At 50.2% G+C, this 12,491-nt stretch overlaps 1 protein-coding gene across 1 annotated transcript in view; it reads right to left on the reverse strand.

Moving 5' to 3' along the window:
* The window catches only part of HK1 (hexokinase 1), a 72,199-nt gene continuing 60,748 nt past the window's right edge, over window positions 1,041-12,491 (reverse strand). Inside the window, exons 15-18 of the mRNA XM_018042326.1 lie at window positions 9,049-9,232; window positions 6,824-6,979; window positions 3,444-3,677; window positions 1,041-1,925 (exon numbers count right to left, since the gene is read on the reverse strand). Of these exons, the coding sequence (XP_017897815.1) occupies window positions 1,781-1,925; window positions 3,444-3,677; window positions 6,824-6,979; window positions 9,049-9,232 (719 nt within the window). The 3' untranslated portion in view covers window positions 1,041-1,780. The remainder of the gene's footprint in view (window positions 1,926-3,443; window positions 3,678-6,823; window positions 6,980-9,048; window positions 9,233-12,491) is intronic.

Below are 12,491 nucleotides of genomic sequence, written 5' to 3' on the forward strand. Positions count from 1 at the left end.
TCTGCTCAAGAGGCTGGCAGGCAGAGAACACCAGCCGTCCCATCCCCTAGAAAGCTCCAGGCCCAGCCGGGTCCACACCTCACTCTGCCTGCTGACTCACCCTTCCTGCCTCGGGCCCTTCCAGAAGAAGCACATAATGCTGGAAACACACACCTAGAGTTTAACGTTACCTGTGTTCTCCATAAAATCACTGTGCCGTAGGCGCTGGCAGTGCCAATAAAGGGACCCTGGTCTCACCAAACCAAGTGAACATGCAGTCGGTCCTGGGGGAGACCATGCAGAGGTGTGCCCATGGCCGGGGAGACTCACGTGGCACTGCAGTCCCAGGGCACCAGAATGTGGGCTAATGTGGGGTCTGCTGACCAGCCTGGGGGGAGGAATCCAAAATGGCAGCCACAGAGTGGAACAGCACCCTCCAGGCTGAGGTGGGGCAGGGATGGAAGGGCTGGACAAGGGCCAGTTTCCCATAGAAGGGGTTAGTTTTCAAAGGGGGTGTGTGTGAGGGGGGCCGCGGGGGGAGAGCACCACAACCCTGCTACCCAGGGCTGCTACAAGGCTTCACCTACTCGGGGCAGGGCGTCTCTTCATCTGTTCGCCTGGAGTTGGCAGACAGGATGATGAAGGCAGGACCTGCTCGGGAACAGTGGGAGCAGCGGGGGCCAGTGTTGCCCCGTCCTCTCGGGAAACCCAAACAGCCCCTGCAAGCCAAGCTTCTACTTTGTTCCAGCTACAGGTGAGGAAGGCAGGCTATTGGAAGACAGAAGCCTTTACCTTCTGAAAGAGGTCGAGGTGGGGGTGCAGGAATCCCTCCCCAAGGCAGGCCCCTGGGGCTGCAGCAGGGAGCCTGGAGGGCAGGTGCCAGAAGACACGGGCAGAGCACAGAAGTCCTTGAGCCAAAAGAAGGCTGCAGGTTGAAGAACACAGCCTTCAGTTCAAACTCTGCCCCCGACCCAGAAGGCCACAAAACTCCCCAGGGTTTGGTTTTTGCCACATCCCCCAATATCCTCCCCACTCCCCAGTCATTAAGCATCACTCGGGTCTTTGAATTGGTACAAAGTTTACTAGGTCATACAACATGGCTCACAAAAGCGATGGGTAATTCCAATGAGTGTACTGTTTCTTGATTGGTTCCTTTTACCCGAATGGAGACAAGACACTTTCCCGCAGGACTGCCCACCTCCCCTCCCCAAGACAGACAGAAAGCAAGACTGTCACAATGTGGCTATGACCAGTTCCACGGACACATAATTCAGTGGCATTGCCATGCCCAGATGGGACACCAGACAGCAGTGGGTGCGGCACCGGGAGGAAGCGGCGGCCACTGCACCCATGGGAGGAGAAGTCCCGGCAGTGTCTGCTGGTGATAATACATTGCACGTGGGGGATGGGGCCCCAGGGACGGGCAGCAGAGGCCCTTAAGGCCTGTCAGATGGTGTGACTTTTCATCTTGGGCCAATAAATAACGGTTGGACGAATGCATAAATTAGAAATGGACGCCACTAAACTTCACACGTGGGGAACATACGACCGGGTTGAAATCAAATCATGCAGAGTGGTAGGCAGGTGAGGAGGGACCTGGAGGGCAGGGAGATTATCAACAGCACACACTCTATTTTGTACCCTACGTTACGCGCCGTTAGTGGGCTTCTGGTTTCCTCCCTGCGGTGGTGCAGGCGGGTTCTGGTGCCGGCGTCTCCCAGCACAGCTCGCTGGGCAAAATAAGGGGTCGCTGCTTGAAGAGAGAAGTGCTGGAAGGGCAGCAGGCTGGGGGTCAGGGCTCTTAGCTGCTCATTTCTTGCCGGAGCCGAACGCCCACTGCTGTGATGAGGGCGGCTCCCTTGCCGCTGCCGTCTTCAGATAAGAGAAAGGACACGTTACACTTTGGTGACAGTTCCTTCACGGTTTGGTGCATGATTCTAGAGAAGCTGAAAAGGACGAAAGATAGAGATGGGTTGGTAGGGGAACAGGAGAGATGCGGGACCCGCCTGAAGATGCTGAGGCAGCCAAAGGGAAGGAGGGAAGTGAGAGGGGTGGGGCTGCTCTGAAGCAGCGGAGACTTATTGAGAATGGCTGGGAGGAAAGCAGGTTTCCTGCCAACCTAATTACAATTTGCAGCAGGGTGGCACGACGGAGAATCCAAAATGAGCTCCTCTGGACAGCTTCTGAGGGCAATGGCATGAGTAACACACCCAGACAGCTCCCGTCCTCAGAGCCTGAGGATCTGAGAGGACCGAAATCCAAGAAGGGGGTGTCGAGACCTGGGCGTGGACCACTGAGGCGCGCCAGGCCGGGTCAGCTGTTCAGCTCAGCAGGCTTCATGGAAACAAACATCACCCATCCCTAGCTTGCAGCCCTCTGAGACCCCAGCCCATCAGCACCGGAAGCTGAGAGGGAGCCTTCCTTTTCACCCCCAAGTGAAGCATAATCTCTAAATGAGAAGCGACTCTGGGTTCTTGCATTTTGTACTGCAAATGAGATAGGGCCAGGCTGAGAATGCTCAGGGCAGCGGGGCTCCTAGAGGTAATACTGCTTGCCCTCTGCTGAGTATCTCCTAGGTGTCCCACACTTGATATATGTAATGTCCAGTCTGCCAATGGTTATTATCCCGCAAAGAGGAGACTTGACAGAGATGAAGCAATTAAGCACAGCTTCTAAAGGGTGCTGTCAGGATTAAATCCAAGCCTGCCCACGCTGGGCTCCAAAGACTAGCTCTAAACACAGTGACAAGGAGTACAGCGACAACCGTGAAGAAACAGCTGGGGATGGAGCCAGACAGCCTGTTCCATCCCAAGCCACGGCCGTGTCGGGTATGCCTGCTTTAAAGTAGGGTGACATTATGGCTGGTTTACTTGGGAACGGTCCCAGTGTAATTATTAGTAGCCCTCTCTCGACTGGCCAAAGTACCTCTGTTTCGACAATAATACGGTCACTCCATAAGTAAGAGGCCAGCTTTGAGACATAAGGCGGGTCAAAGAGCAGATGGGCCCACCCCTTCTCCTCCAGCATGGGATGTGGGACACCGGGCCTAAAGGAGGTTGATCCTGCCCGCCTCCGTGCTCCAAGCCCAGGGCCACGATTGCTCCTGCCTTCCAAGGCTTTTGTCGCATGTAGCAGATGAACAAGACAGTGGGGCCTCTCTCCTTCACTGCCTCTCCCGGCTTCTAAAAATCAGCTTCTCCACCGGCTGATGGGTAAGCCCGCGCCCACCCTGCTTCACAACGGTGAAGAAACAGCTGGGGATGGAGCCAGCTACATGCGAAGCCACTTCTCCGCCCTGCGCCCCCTTCCTTGTGCCAAACGAGCCCCGCCCCGACCGCACAGCCTGCAGGCCGGCTGTGTTCCTGGTGAGGAATTTTACTGGGGGGCGGGAAATCACATCCTGATGTCCCGGAACCAAGAGGGGCCTCGCCCACGCGCCCACCCCCAATGGAAGCCCCACTCACTGCGGATGAAGCTTGTAGAGCGTGCCGTCCACGCCCACAGTCACGTTGAGGCGGTCCAGCCCCCTGTTTTCGCGGATCTTATCCACCACAGCAGCCATGCCTGCGCCACACAGCTGCGCCGCCCTCTTGGACACCACCCCACACACGGTCTTCACGAGGATACTGTCGTCACATGTGCTGTTCAGACCCAGCTGCTGGAGGATGGCCCGGACCTGCAGTAGCGCTAATCGGTCGCTGTGGGGGCGAAAGTCAGGAGGCCAGATGAAAGGGAACCCGCTGGAGAGCAGCAGGGGCCATCCCCAAATCACCAAGCTTATCCGTGAAAAGGGTCATGGGGTTTTCTCTTCCCTTCAAAATAATATATATTTTTAAAATGACTCTCCAAGTATTACAAGTTAAGTTGTAGAAAAACTGGCAACTCTAGAAAAATTAAAATTGGAAAATTAAAACTCTACAACCCCAACACTGGGGAAAATACTATTAAGGTTTAAATATATTTCCTTCCCATCTATTTTTCTTGAATATCATTAAACTGCGTTTGTTCTGTATGTAAATAGGCTTGTCATTTATTTATGTTTAAATTTTCATTTTTACTGGAGTATAGTTGATTAATTGGCTTCCCTTGTGGCTCAGCTGGTGAAGAATCCACCTGCAATGCAGGAAACCTGGGTTCAATCCCTGGATTGGGAAGAACCCCTGGTGAAGGGAAAGGCTACCCACTCCAGCATTCTGGCCTGGAGAATTCCATGGACTGGACAGTCCATGGGGTCTCAAAGGGTCAGACATGACTGGGTCGCTTTCACTTTCACATAGTTGATTAATAATATTGTGGACTTGCCCTTTATATATGGTTTTCTTTCTTGCTTTTTTCTTACTTCATATATCTGAGGGAGTTCCTACCTCCTTATCCAAGACCGGGACTGAAAAAGGCTGCCATAGTATTCCATTCTGGGAATGACCATAATTTATTTAGAGAAATTTAACTTGAAATTTTTTGCTACTATAAAGTAACACTCTGATGACATTTCTGTTTATAAGTCTTTGTGTGCAACTCAGATTTTTCCTTTAGGATACATTTCTGGGTCGAAGGGCTTTTGACCCAGAAGGCAAGTGCCTTTCTGAAAGTTGGCTCTTGGTCTCCTGGGATATTTGTCTCCTCATGAAATTGAAAGAGTTGACCATGAAACAAGGACGATGACAACAACAGTGACAAGAGAGGTGAGCCTTCTTTGAGGACCCACTATGTGACAGGTGTTTACATACATCACTTCATTCCTCTTCCTAACAGCCAACTGATCCACTTTTGACTGTTCCCATTTTAAAGATGTGGCAGTTGAGGCAGAGCTCACAGCCAGTGACGTAGAGCAGGTCTCAGGGCCAGAACTACCGAAGCTCTCGCCCACCGTGCCATGGTCGGTATCTTGTCATATAGAATGCAGATGTTTTCTTTGGTTTCCTGTTTTGTCTTTTAAGCTTGAGGATTGATATTGTTTTTAACTTACAGAAACCATGCAGCTAAAATTTGCAATTTTCTCTTTATTATTTCTCCCTTTGATATGACACTTGAAAAGACCTTCCCCAGCACTTCACACCCATCAGGATGGCTCTTATTAAAAGAAATAAAAACAGAAAACATTGTTGACGAGACTATAAAGTTGGAGCCCTTGTATATACTGTTGGTGGGATGTAAAATGGTACAGCCACTGTGGAAGAGTATAGCAGCTCCTCCAAGTAAATAAATAAAATAACTATGTGATCCATCAATTCCACTTCTGAGTATACACCCAAAAGAATCGAAAGCTGGGATGTGATCATGTGTTTGCACACTCATGTTCATAGCAGCATTATGCACAACAGCCAAAAAGTGGAAGCAACCCAAGCGTCCATGGATGGATGAATGGATAAGCACAATGCGGTGTATACAATACAAGGAATTATTCATATTTGGCCTTAAAAAAGGAAATTCTGACACATGCTACAACTTGGACGAACCTTAAAGATACTATGCTAAGTGCAGTAAGCCAGATGTGAAAGGACAGATGCTGTATGATTCCACTTACATGAAGCCACTAGAGTCAAAGTCATAGACAGAAGGCAGAGCAGTGGTTGCCAGGGGCTGGGGGGAGGGGGATATGAGAGTTAGTATTTAATGGGTACGAATTTCAGTTTGGGAAGATGAAAAAGTTCCGGAGATGGATGGTGCAGATGGTCAGACAACAAAGTGAAGGTATTTAATGCCGCTGAACTGTCCACTTCCAAAATGGTCACAATGATAAAGTTAACACTATGTGTATCTACCACAATAAAAAGGGCTTCCCCTGTGGCTCGGCTGGTAAAGAATCTGCCAGTAATGCAGGAGACCTGGGTTTGATCCCTGGGTTGGGAAGATCCCCTGGAGAAGGGAACAGCTACCCACTCCAGTATTCTGGCCTGGAGAATGCCATGGACGGACGGAAGTTGTAAAGAAGTCCATGGGGTCACAAAGAGTCAGACTCGACCGAGCGACTTTGACTTCACCGTGATAAAAATGTATTAACAAGAAATATTCACTGATACTTTCTTCTCCTTTTCTGGCTGCTATTTTCCACACTTGGCTCATGGGTAAACTGAGAATGAAGAGAGAAGTGGGAAACTTGGTTCCCTATGATGGCCCCTCCCTCTCCTGAGGCTGTGAAATGCCACCACTCTGGGTGCCTCCAAGGTCGGGGCCTCGGGGCTGCTGTCTACAGCAGCAAGCACTTTACTGCGTGGGTTCTGGTGGGCAAGGAGTTTCCCCTGCAGGTTATAGACCCAGGCTTGGGGGACAGTGAGGAGCAGGCCCTGGCCCAGTGCCGCTGTCATGACCATGCTAAAATGCAGGAGGCTTCTGCACAAGCGCTTCGCTGAGCACTTTCCTACTTTCTCCCACAGTTCACTGTGCAAGATGGCAATGCTGGAGATGAAATGTTCACTCCAGGTGAGAAAAACAGGAGGAAGACAGAAGCGGCTTGCTGGGACACTGTGGGTGGTGAGCCCTGCATCCCAAGCTGCCTTTCAGAGGAGAAGAGGGTGAGGTCAGACCAATGGCACTTGGCTCTTTTGGAGTCAGTGCTCCTTCAATTCAAATATCTGCAATGCACCTTTCCTATCTTGAAATGTAACCTACTTACACACAGCACGATTTCAAGCAAATCAATATAATGCCCTAACATACAGAATGAATAAAAGGGAATGATTTACAGTAAAATTATGGAACTTCAACATGCAACTGCTCAGGGTATACTACTCCAGAAAAGAAGAAAACCCTCACAAACGGCCAAGATGTCCCCTAGATTGCCTACCACCCCTATCACGGCCCCCTGGCCAGGTCCACCTGTGACTTGAAGGCCCTGCCCGCTCACCTCTCGATCTGAGAGAGATACTTGGTCTGAAAGAGGCCCCGGGTCTTCAGCGGCTCAGAGATCTGCCCCCGGAAGAGGAAGCCCCTCTTGGCGAAGTCGATCAAGATGTTGCGGACAATCTCCCCCAGGTACATACCGCTGATCATCTTCTCATACCTGGAACGAGAGGAGGGAGGCTGGGCATCTCTCGGAAGCCTCTGGCCTCGCAGTAACCATGGGCGCCTTCCTGTGCCTCACGGGCATCACCACCCCGCGCACCCAGCCCTGTGCTCCCTGGCAGAGGCGAAGCGCAAGACCAGAAGGACTGAGGAATCCCCAACCCTCCCAGGATACCTACCACCAGCACTGCTTCATTGCTGGATCATCCTCTTCCTCACCCGACTCCCTGCCTCTGCCTGGTGAAATCCCACTCAAGCTCCTAGCTCTCAGTTCAACCATCACCGCTCCAAGGGGTCTATCCTCCCCACAGTTCCCCTGCCTGTCTCAGCTTCCAGGCACCCTCCCTTCTTCCCAACACACGCGGGTCCTCCGCCTCTCGGCATCCCTGCAGTGAAAGCCTCGAGGGGACAGAGTGTGAGTACCTTGCTCAGTTTTGTGTCCCAGGGCCTAGCACAACACAGTGCTGCTCTCTGAAGCGCTCAATAGCTAACTGGAGAGCTCGCAAGCGGCTTAAAGGGATAGGACAACACGGAGAGTGTTTCCACTCGATTTTTGAAAGGTTTTGCCACAACCCAGGGTGCTGGTCAAGCACCCACAGAGTGACAAAGCCACACGGGCTGGAGGACCCAGGCAGCCACCACACCCCTGGGGGCCACTTGTTTTGGGGGCTTTTAATTCCTGCCCTCTCCATGCTCAAGGGCCTCAAGAAATGACAAGGGATTTAACTGCTTCCGTGCACACACCCCATATCTCAGGGTCCCTAAGCTGGGAAGACTCCCCTGGAATCTGTATACTCCAGAAGATCTGGGGTGCTCCACAGGGGGAAAAAAAAAAAAACACAAACAAGAAATAGCACAATTATCCTCAATTCTCACCTAGTCTTTCTCATTCCACAAGGAGACATCTCCTTGGTGCGGAACAGTTTGGTGCTGATATGGCTCTATCCCCTTCCAACCCCTACAGATCTCCCTTTTAACAAAGAGGGTCTTCCTGTAGAGCGTTTGGTGGGCACAGTAGGTAAGACAGAAATAACGCTCTTCTTCACTATATCCATTTTATGGTAATACTGGTTTTTCCTCCCTTATTAAACTCAAGAATACAAGCTGATTTAAAGAAAAACATGCAGCCTAGGTGGTATTTGGAAAAGACGTAAATCTTGAGGTTAGCTGGAGAATCACTTATGTTTGAGAGGTACTACCCCAGCTCTTCGTTCTGCTTCTGGGGACATGACTTAGACCACCCCATCTTGGCTGTGGCAGAGGATGGCCTGATCCCTGGGAGCCTGAGACAAGAGATCATTTGTCTCTTTGCTGGGAAGGGGGAACACTGCCACCTTGGGGAGGGTCCCTGAAACCCAGGCTGCAAAGCTCCAAATAGCCACTAGGTGTTGCAAGAGGTCTGCTGTGGGAAGGCTAAAGGGCGGCAGGCCTCAGCCTCACCCCTGACCTGGAGGCCCCCACTCCCATCCCCACCCCCACTGGCAACATCCTAACTTCCCTTGCCCATTAACAACTGCAAGTCAAGGGTGTTCTGCTTCCACTAAACAAGTGAGCAGCCTGCTGACCAAGAGGTTTCTATTAGTCTATGGGGAGGAATCATAGAGCAACAGCAAGACCAGAATGTTCCAGAATAAACATGGTCAGTGAGTGGACTGGTGTGACCACTGCCACCCTGTACCCAGAGGAGGCACCTGGACAGAACATCAACCTGGGCCATCCTGTGCCACCTGCAGCTGCCACCCCTAAGTTCTCTGTTCTTGGGCCAAAAGAAAAGGTCAGGAGTTAACCTGAGGGACCACAGTCTCCAGGCTCTGCAAAGCCCCCTCCCACTAGAAACTTCCTTCACTGTAACAGGCAGGGGACTTCCCCGGCAGTCCAGTGGTTAGGACTCCATGCTTTCACTGCAGGGGGCCCAGGTTCAATCCCTAGTCAGAGAACTAAGCTCCCACACGCTACATGACTCAGCCAAAAAATAGACAAACACAGGCAGAAACACAGCCACGTACCCTGCACCCCCGCCCCCCACCCGCCCACCACTGTCCTGCCTCCTCTACCAGGTGGAATTACCTTTGCTTCCCAGAGTTTAGAGAAAACTCATCCACCAGTTTGTCATAGATTGTTCTGATATCATCCAGACACCCGTTGTCCCCAAAGGCCCCCCACTCCATGTTGATACACATTTGTCCCTGGTTTCCTTCTAGCGTCTCGACGTTTTTCATTTCCTCCATGTAGCAGGCATTGCTGCCAGTCCCTGAAATACATAAAGTGGGGAATGAATGGCCATGTCTCCATGCTTGGTGGGGAGGGGGATTGCAACTAGGCCTGGTGCTCCACCGGGGCACGCTTCTGAGATGAACATTTACTTTCCCAATGTCTTCCAGAAAAATCTCAAAATATCATGGGAAAGTTAGAGTGAAAACTGCCCAGAGCATTTGATTAACTCACTTTATACCAAGGCACCAATACTAAGAGCCTCAAACGTTCACCTGTCCAAGCAGGGCTGCTGCTGCTGCTGCTGCTGCTAAGTCGCTTCAGTCGTGTCCTACTCTGTCCAACCCCATAGACGGCACCCCACCAGGCTCCTCCGTCCAGGGGATTTTCCAGCAAGAGTACTGGAGTGGGTTGCCATTTCCTTCTCCACCAAGTAGGGCTATGCTTACTTTAATACAAGACGGTGTTAGAGCAAAGGGATGCATCTTAAAAGTGGTGGAGGTTTATGCAGCATTCAGATTGAAAGGGTATTTCTCCAATTCTCTTCCCCCACCTCCCCAACACACTGGCCACAGATACAAACATACACACACACACTATATATAAAAATTGGGCTTCCCAGGGGGTAAAGAGCCTGCCTGCCAAAGCAGGAGATCAGTCAGGAAGATCCCCTGGAGGAGGGCATGGCAATCCACTCCAATATTCTTGCCTGGAGAATTCCCTGGGCAGAGAAGCCTGGCAGGCAACAGTCCATGAGGTCGCAAAGAGTAGGACACAACTGAAGCGACTTAGCACACATGCATATATTACTATTAATACATGGAGGTGTTGTCTACTATCCAGCCACATATATCCATATATCTTATCACACTTGGTCATGGACTCTGCCTGAATAAACTCTCCTGTGTGTTCTACAATGAGGCCTCTGGTTAGTTCACCAAAGGACAGCGTCCTGAGCATGTCCAGGGTGCATTTCTAAAGCAATGGTTCCTCACCATTTTGGTATCACAGATCTCTTTGAAATTCTGATGATTCTCCTGAGAAAGGAACTTCCCTGGTGGTCCAGGGGCTAAGATTCTGTGCTCCCAATGCAGGGGGCCGGGGTCTGGGAACTGGTAGCACCAGTGGTAAAGAACCCTCCTGTCACTGCAGGAAACGTAAAAGATAGGGGTTTGATCTCTGGGTCAGGAAGATCTCCTGGAGGAGGAAATGGCAACCCATTCCAGTATTCTTGCCTGGAGAATCCCATGGACAGAGGAGCTTGGCAAAGAGTTGGACACAACTGAATCAACTTAGCACACACACACTCCTGAGAAAAGGGACATCTCCCCAGGTGTACCCATACACTGTATACACATAGTCTCACAAATGGATTCCAGGGGTTCAGGAGCCTCTGATTTCCATCCCTGATGTCCCAGGACAGGGCTACTCAGAGTGTGGTCCCTTAAGGACTAGGGTTAGAACCCAAACTGTTTGCTGTTCTCATCCAGGAGGATTTAGGTCCAGATGCTGGGAGGAAGTGTTCTAAAACTTTCATAACAGTTTTAATTGCCAGATATCAAACTTGTGGTTGTTGGCTTTGTCTCAGTGAATGGATGGGAAATTTAAAAACCAACCAACCAAGGAGTCCCTCACATAGATATTTTTCTATATACCTGAATCCCCTGAGGAGGTGTTAAGATGGATTTCCTGATTCAGGAGGTGAAGGGTGAGTCCCAAGACCCTGCATTTCTAATACGCTCTCAGATGATGCTGATGTTGCTGGTCCATGGACCACAACAAGATTCACAAGGCCCTAGAGCACCATGGATGGTGCTCTGCATCCTGGGTGGGATGCAGAGGTAGATGGATTTTCAACATCATTAAGGGACACAAAGACACCCCTACCAACTAGACAAGTGGGCTCAGGTTGTTTTATGCCCTTTAAAGAAACTTCAGTAGAATTTGCAGATGCTTCTGACTGTATAACTATAAGCAGATAGAGTAGGGGGTCCCTGGAGAAAGACAAACAGGCATGATTTTCTTAACATTAATGAAGCCATGTTGGCCTAATGCATTTTGTGATCTAAGTTTGGCCACAATTCTTGCTCTGCAACAGATCTCAGTAATAATGATCTTAAGGGACAAAAGAACAGACTATTATCAGGGAAGAGAAGTAATAATAGCAAAAAAAATAAATCAGTTGTAAAGATTCCTAGTTCTGTTTCATGTTAAAGATTAGCCTGAAGCACTTTCCTGAGCTGTTTTGCAGACTTTAAACCCCCTGCAGGCACTCAACTGCCAGATCATCATGTATGGATGTGAGAGTTGGATCATAAAGAAGGCTGAGCGCCAAAGAATTAGTGCTTTTGAACTGTGGTGTTGCAGAAGACTTTTGAGAGTCCCTGGGACTGCAGGAAGATCAAACCAGTCAATCCTAAAGGAAATCAGTCCTGGGTATTCATTGGAGCGACTGATGCTGAAGCTGAAGCTCCAGTACTTTGGCCACCTGATGCAAAGAACTGACTCATTAGAAAAGATCCTGATGCTGGGAAAGATTGAAGGCAGGAGGAGAAGGGGACGACAAAGGATGAGATGGCTGGATGGCATCCCTGACTCAATAGATATGGGTTTGAGCAATCTCCAAGAGAGATAATGAAGGGCAGGGAAACCTGGTGTGTTGCAGTCCAAGGGGTCGCAAAGAGTTGGACACAACTGAGCAACTGAACTGACTGAAGGGATGGTGATGTTGACCTTTCTCACCCTTGTGACTTAAATCAAATGAAGCCTGGACTCTGTCAACCTTTGCCCCAACTCTATACTGAATTCTCCTCTGCCCAAGCCCAAGGTATTTCATGAATATGCAAGTACCCTTAGCTTAAGACTTCCCCAATTCTTCTGTTGTAGGGGACACTGCTTTGGGAAAGATCCCCAGTGTTCTCCTTCTGATCTTTGGTTTGGCTGTGTCTTTTGGCTTAATGCCCACCAAGAAGCCAACCCAGTTTGGGATTAACATGACTGGATTACTTTTGCTTTCTCAGTTCCCTTTCAACCAGAGGGTAAAATTGAGAGAAGAGGCCCAGAAATGGAAGGGGTACAAAGAAAACCAAAATATGCAAACCGTACTTCTTGCTGGGGGAGTTCTGCACAGAGATCAATTGATGGCAAAGAGTGGTTTGAAGGCAGCAGAACCCCTCCTACACCTCCCCCACACCGCTGCCCCTACATCTGTGGGTCTGACTCAGGTCGGAAGCAGAGAAAGTGCTGAGTCACTTTAGCTTTGCATTTCACACCTAAGGCCATTCATAAGCAGAAAGGGG

This window comes from Capra hircus, chromosome 28 (genome assembly GCF_001704415.2).
Source record: "Capra hircus breed San Clemente chromosome 28, ASM170441v1, whole genome shotgun sequence".
Classification (NCBI taxonomy): Eukaryota; Metazoa; Chordata; class Mammalia; order Artiodactyla; family Bovidae; genus Capra; species Capra hircus.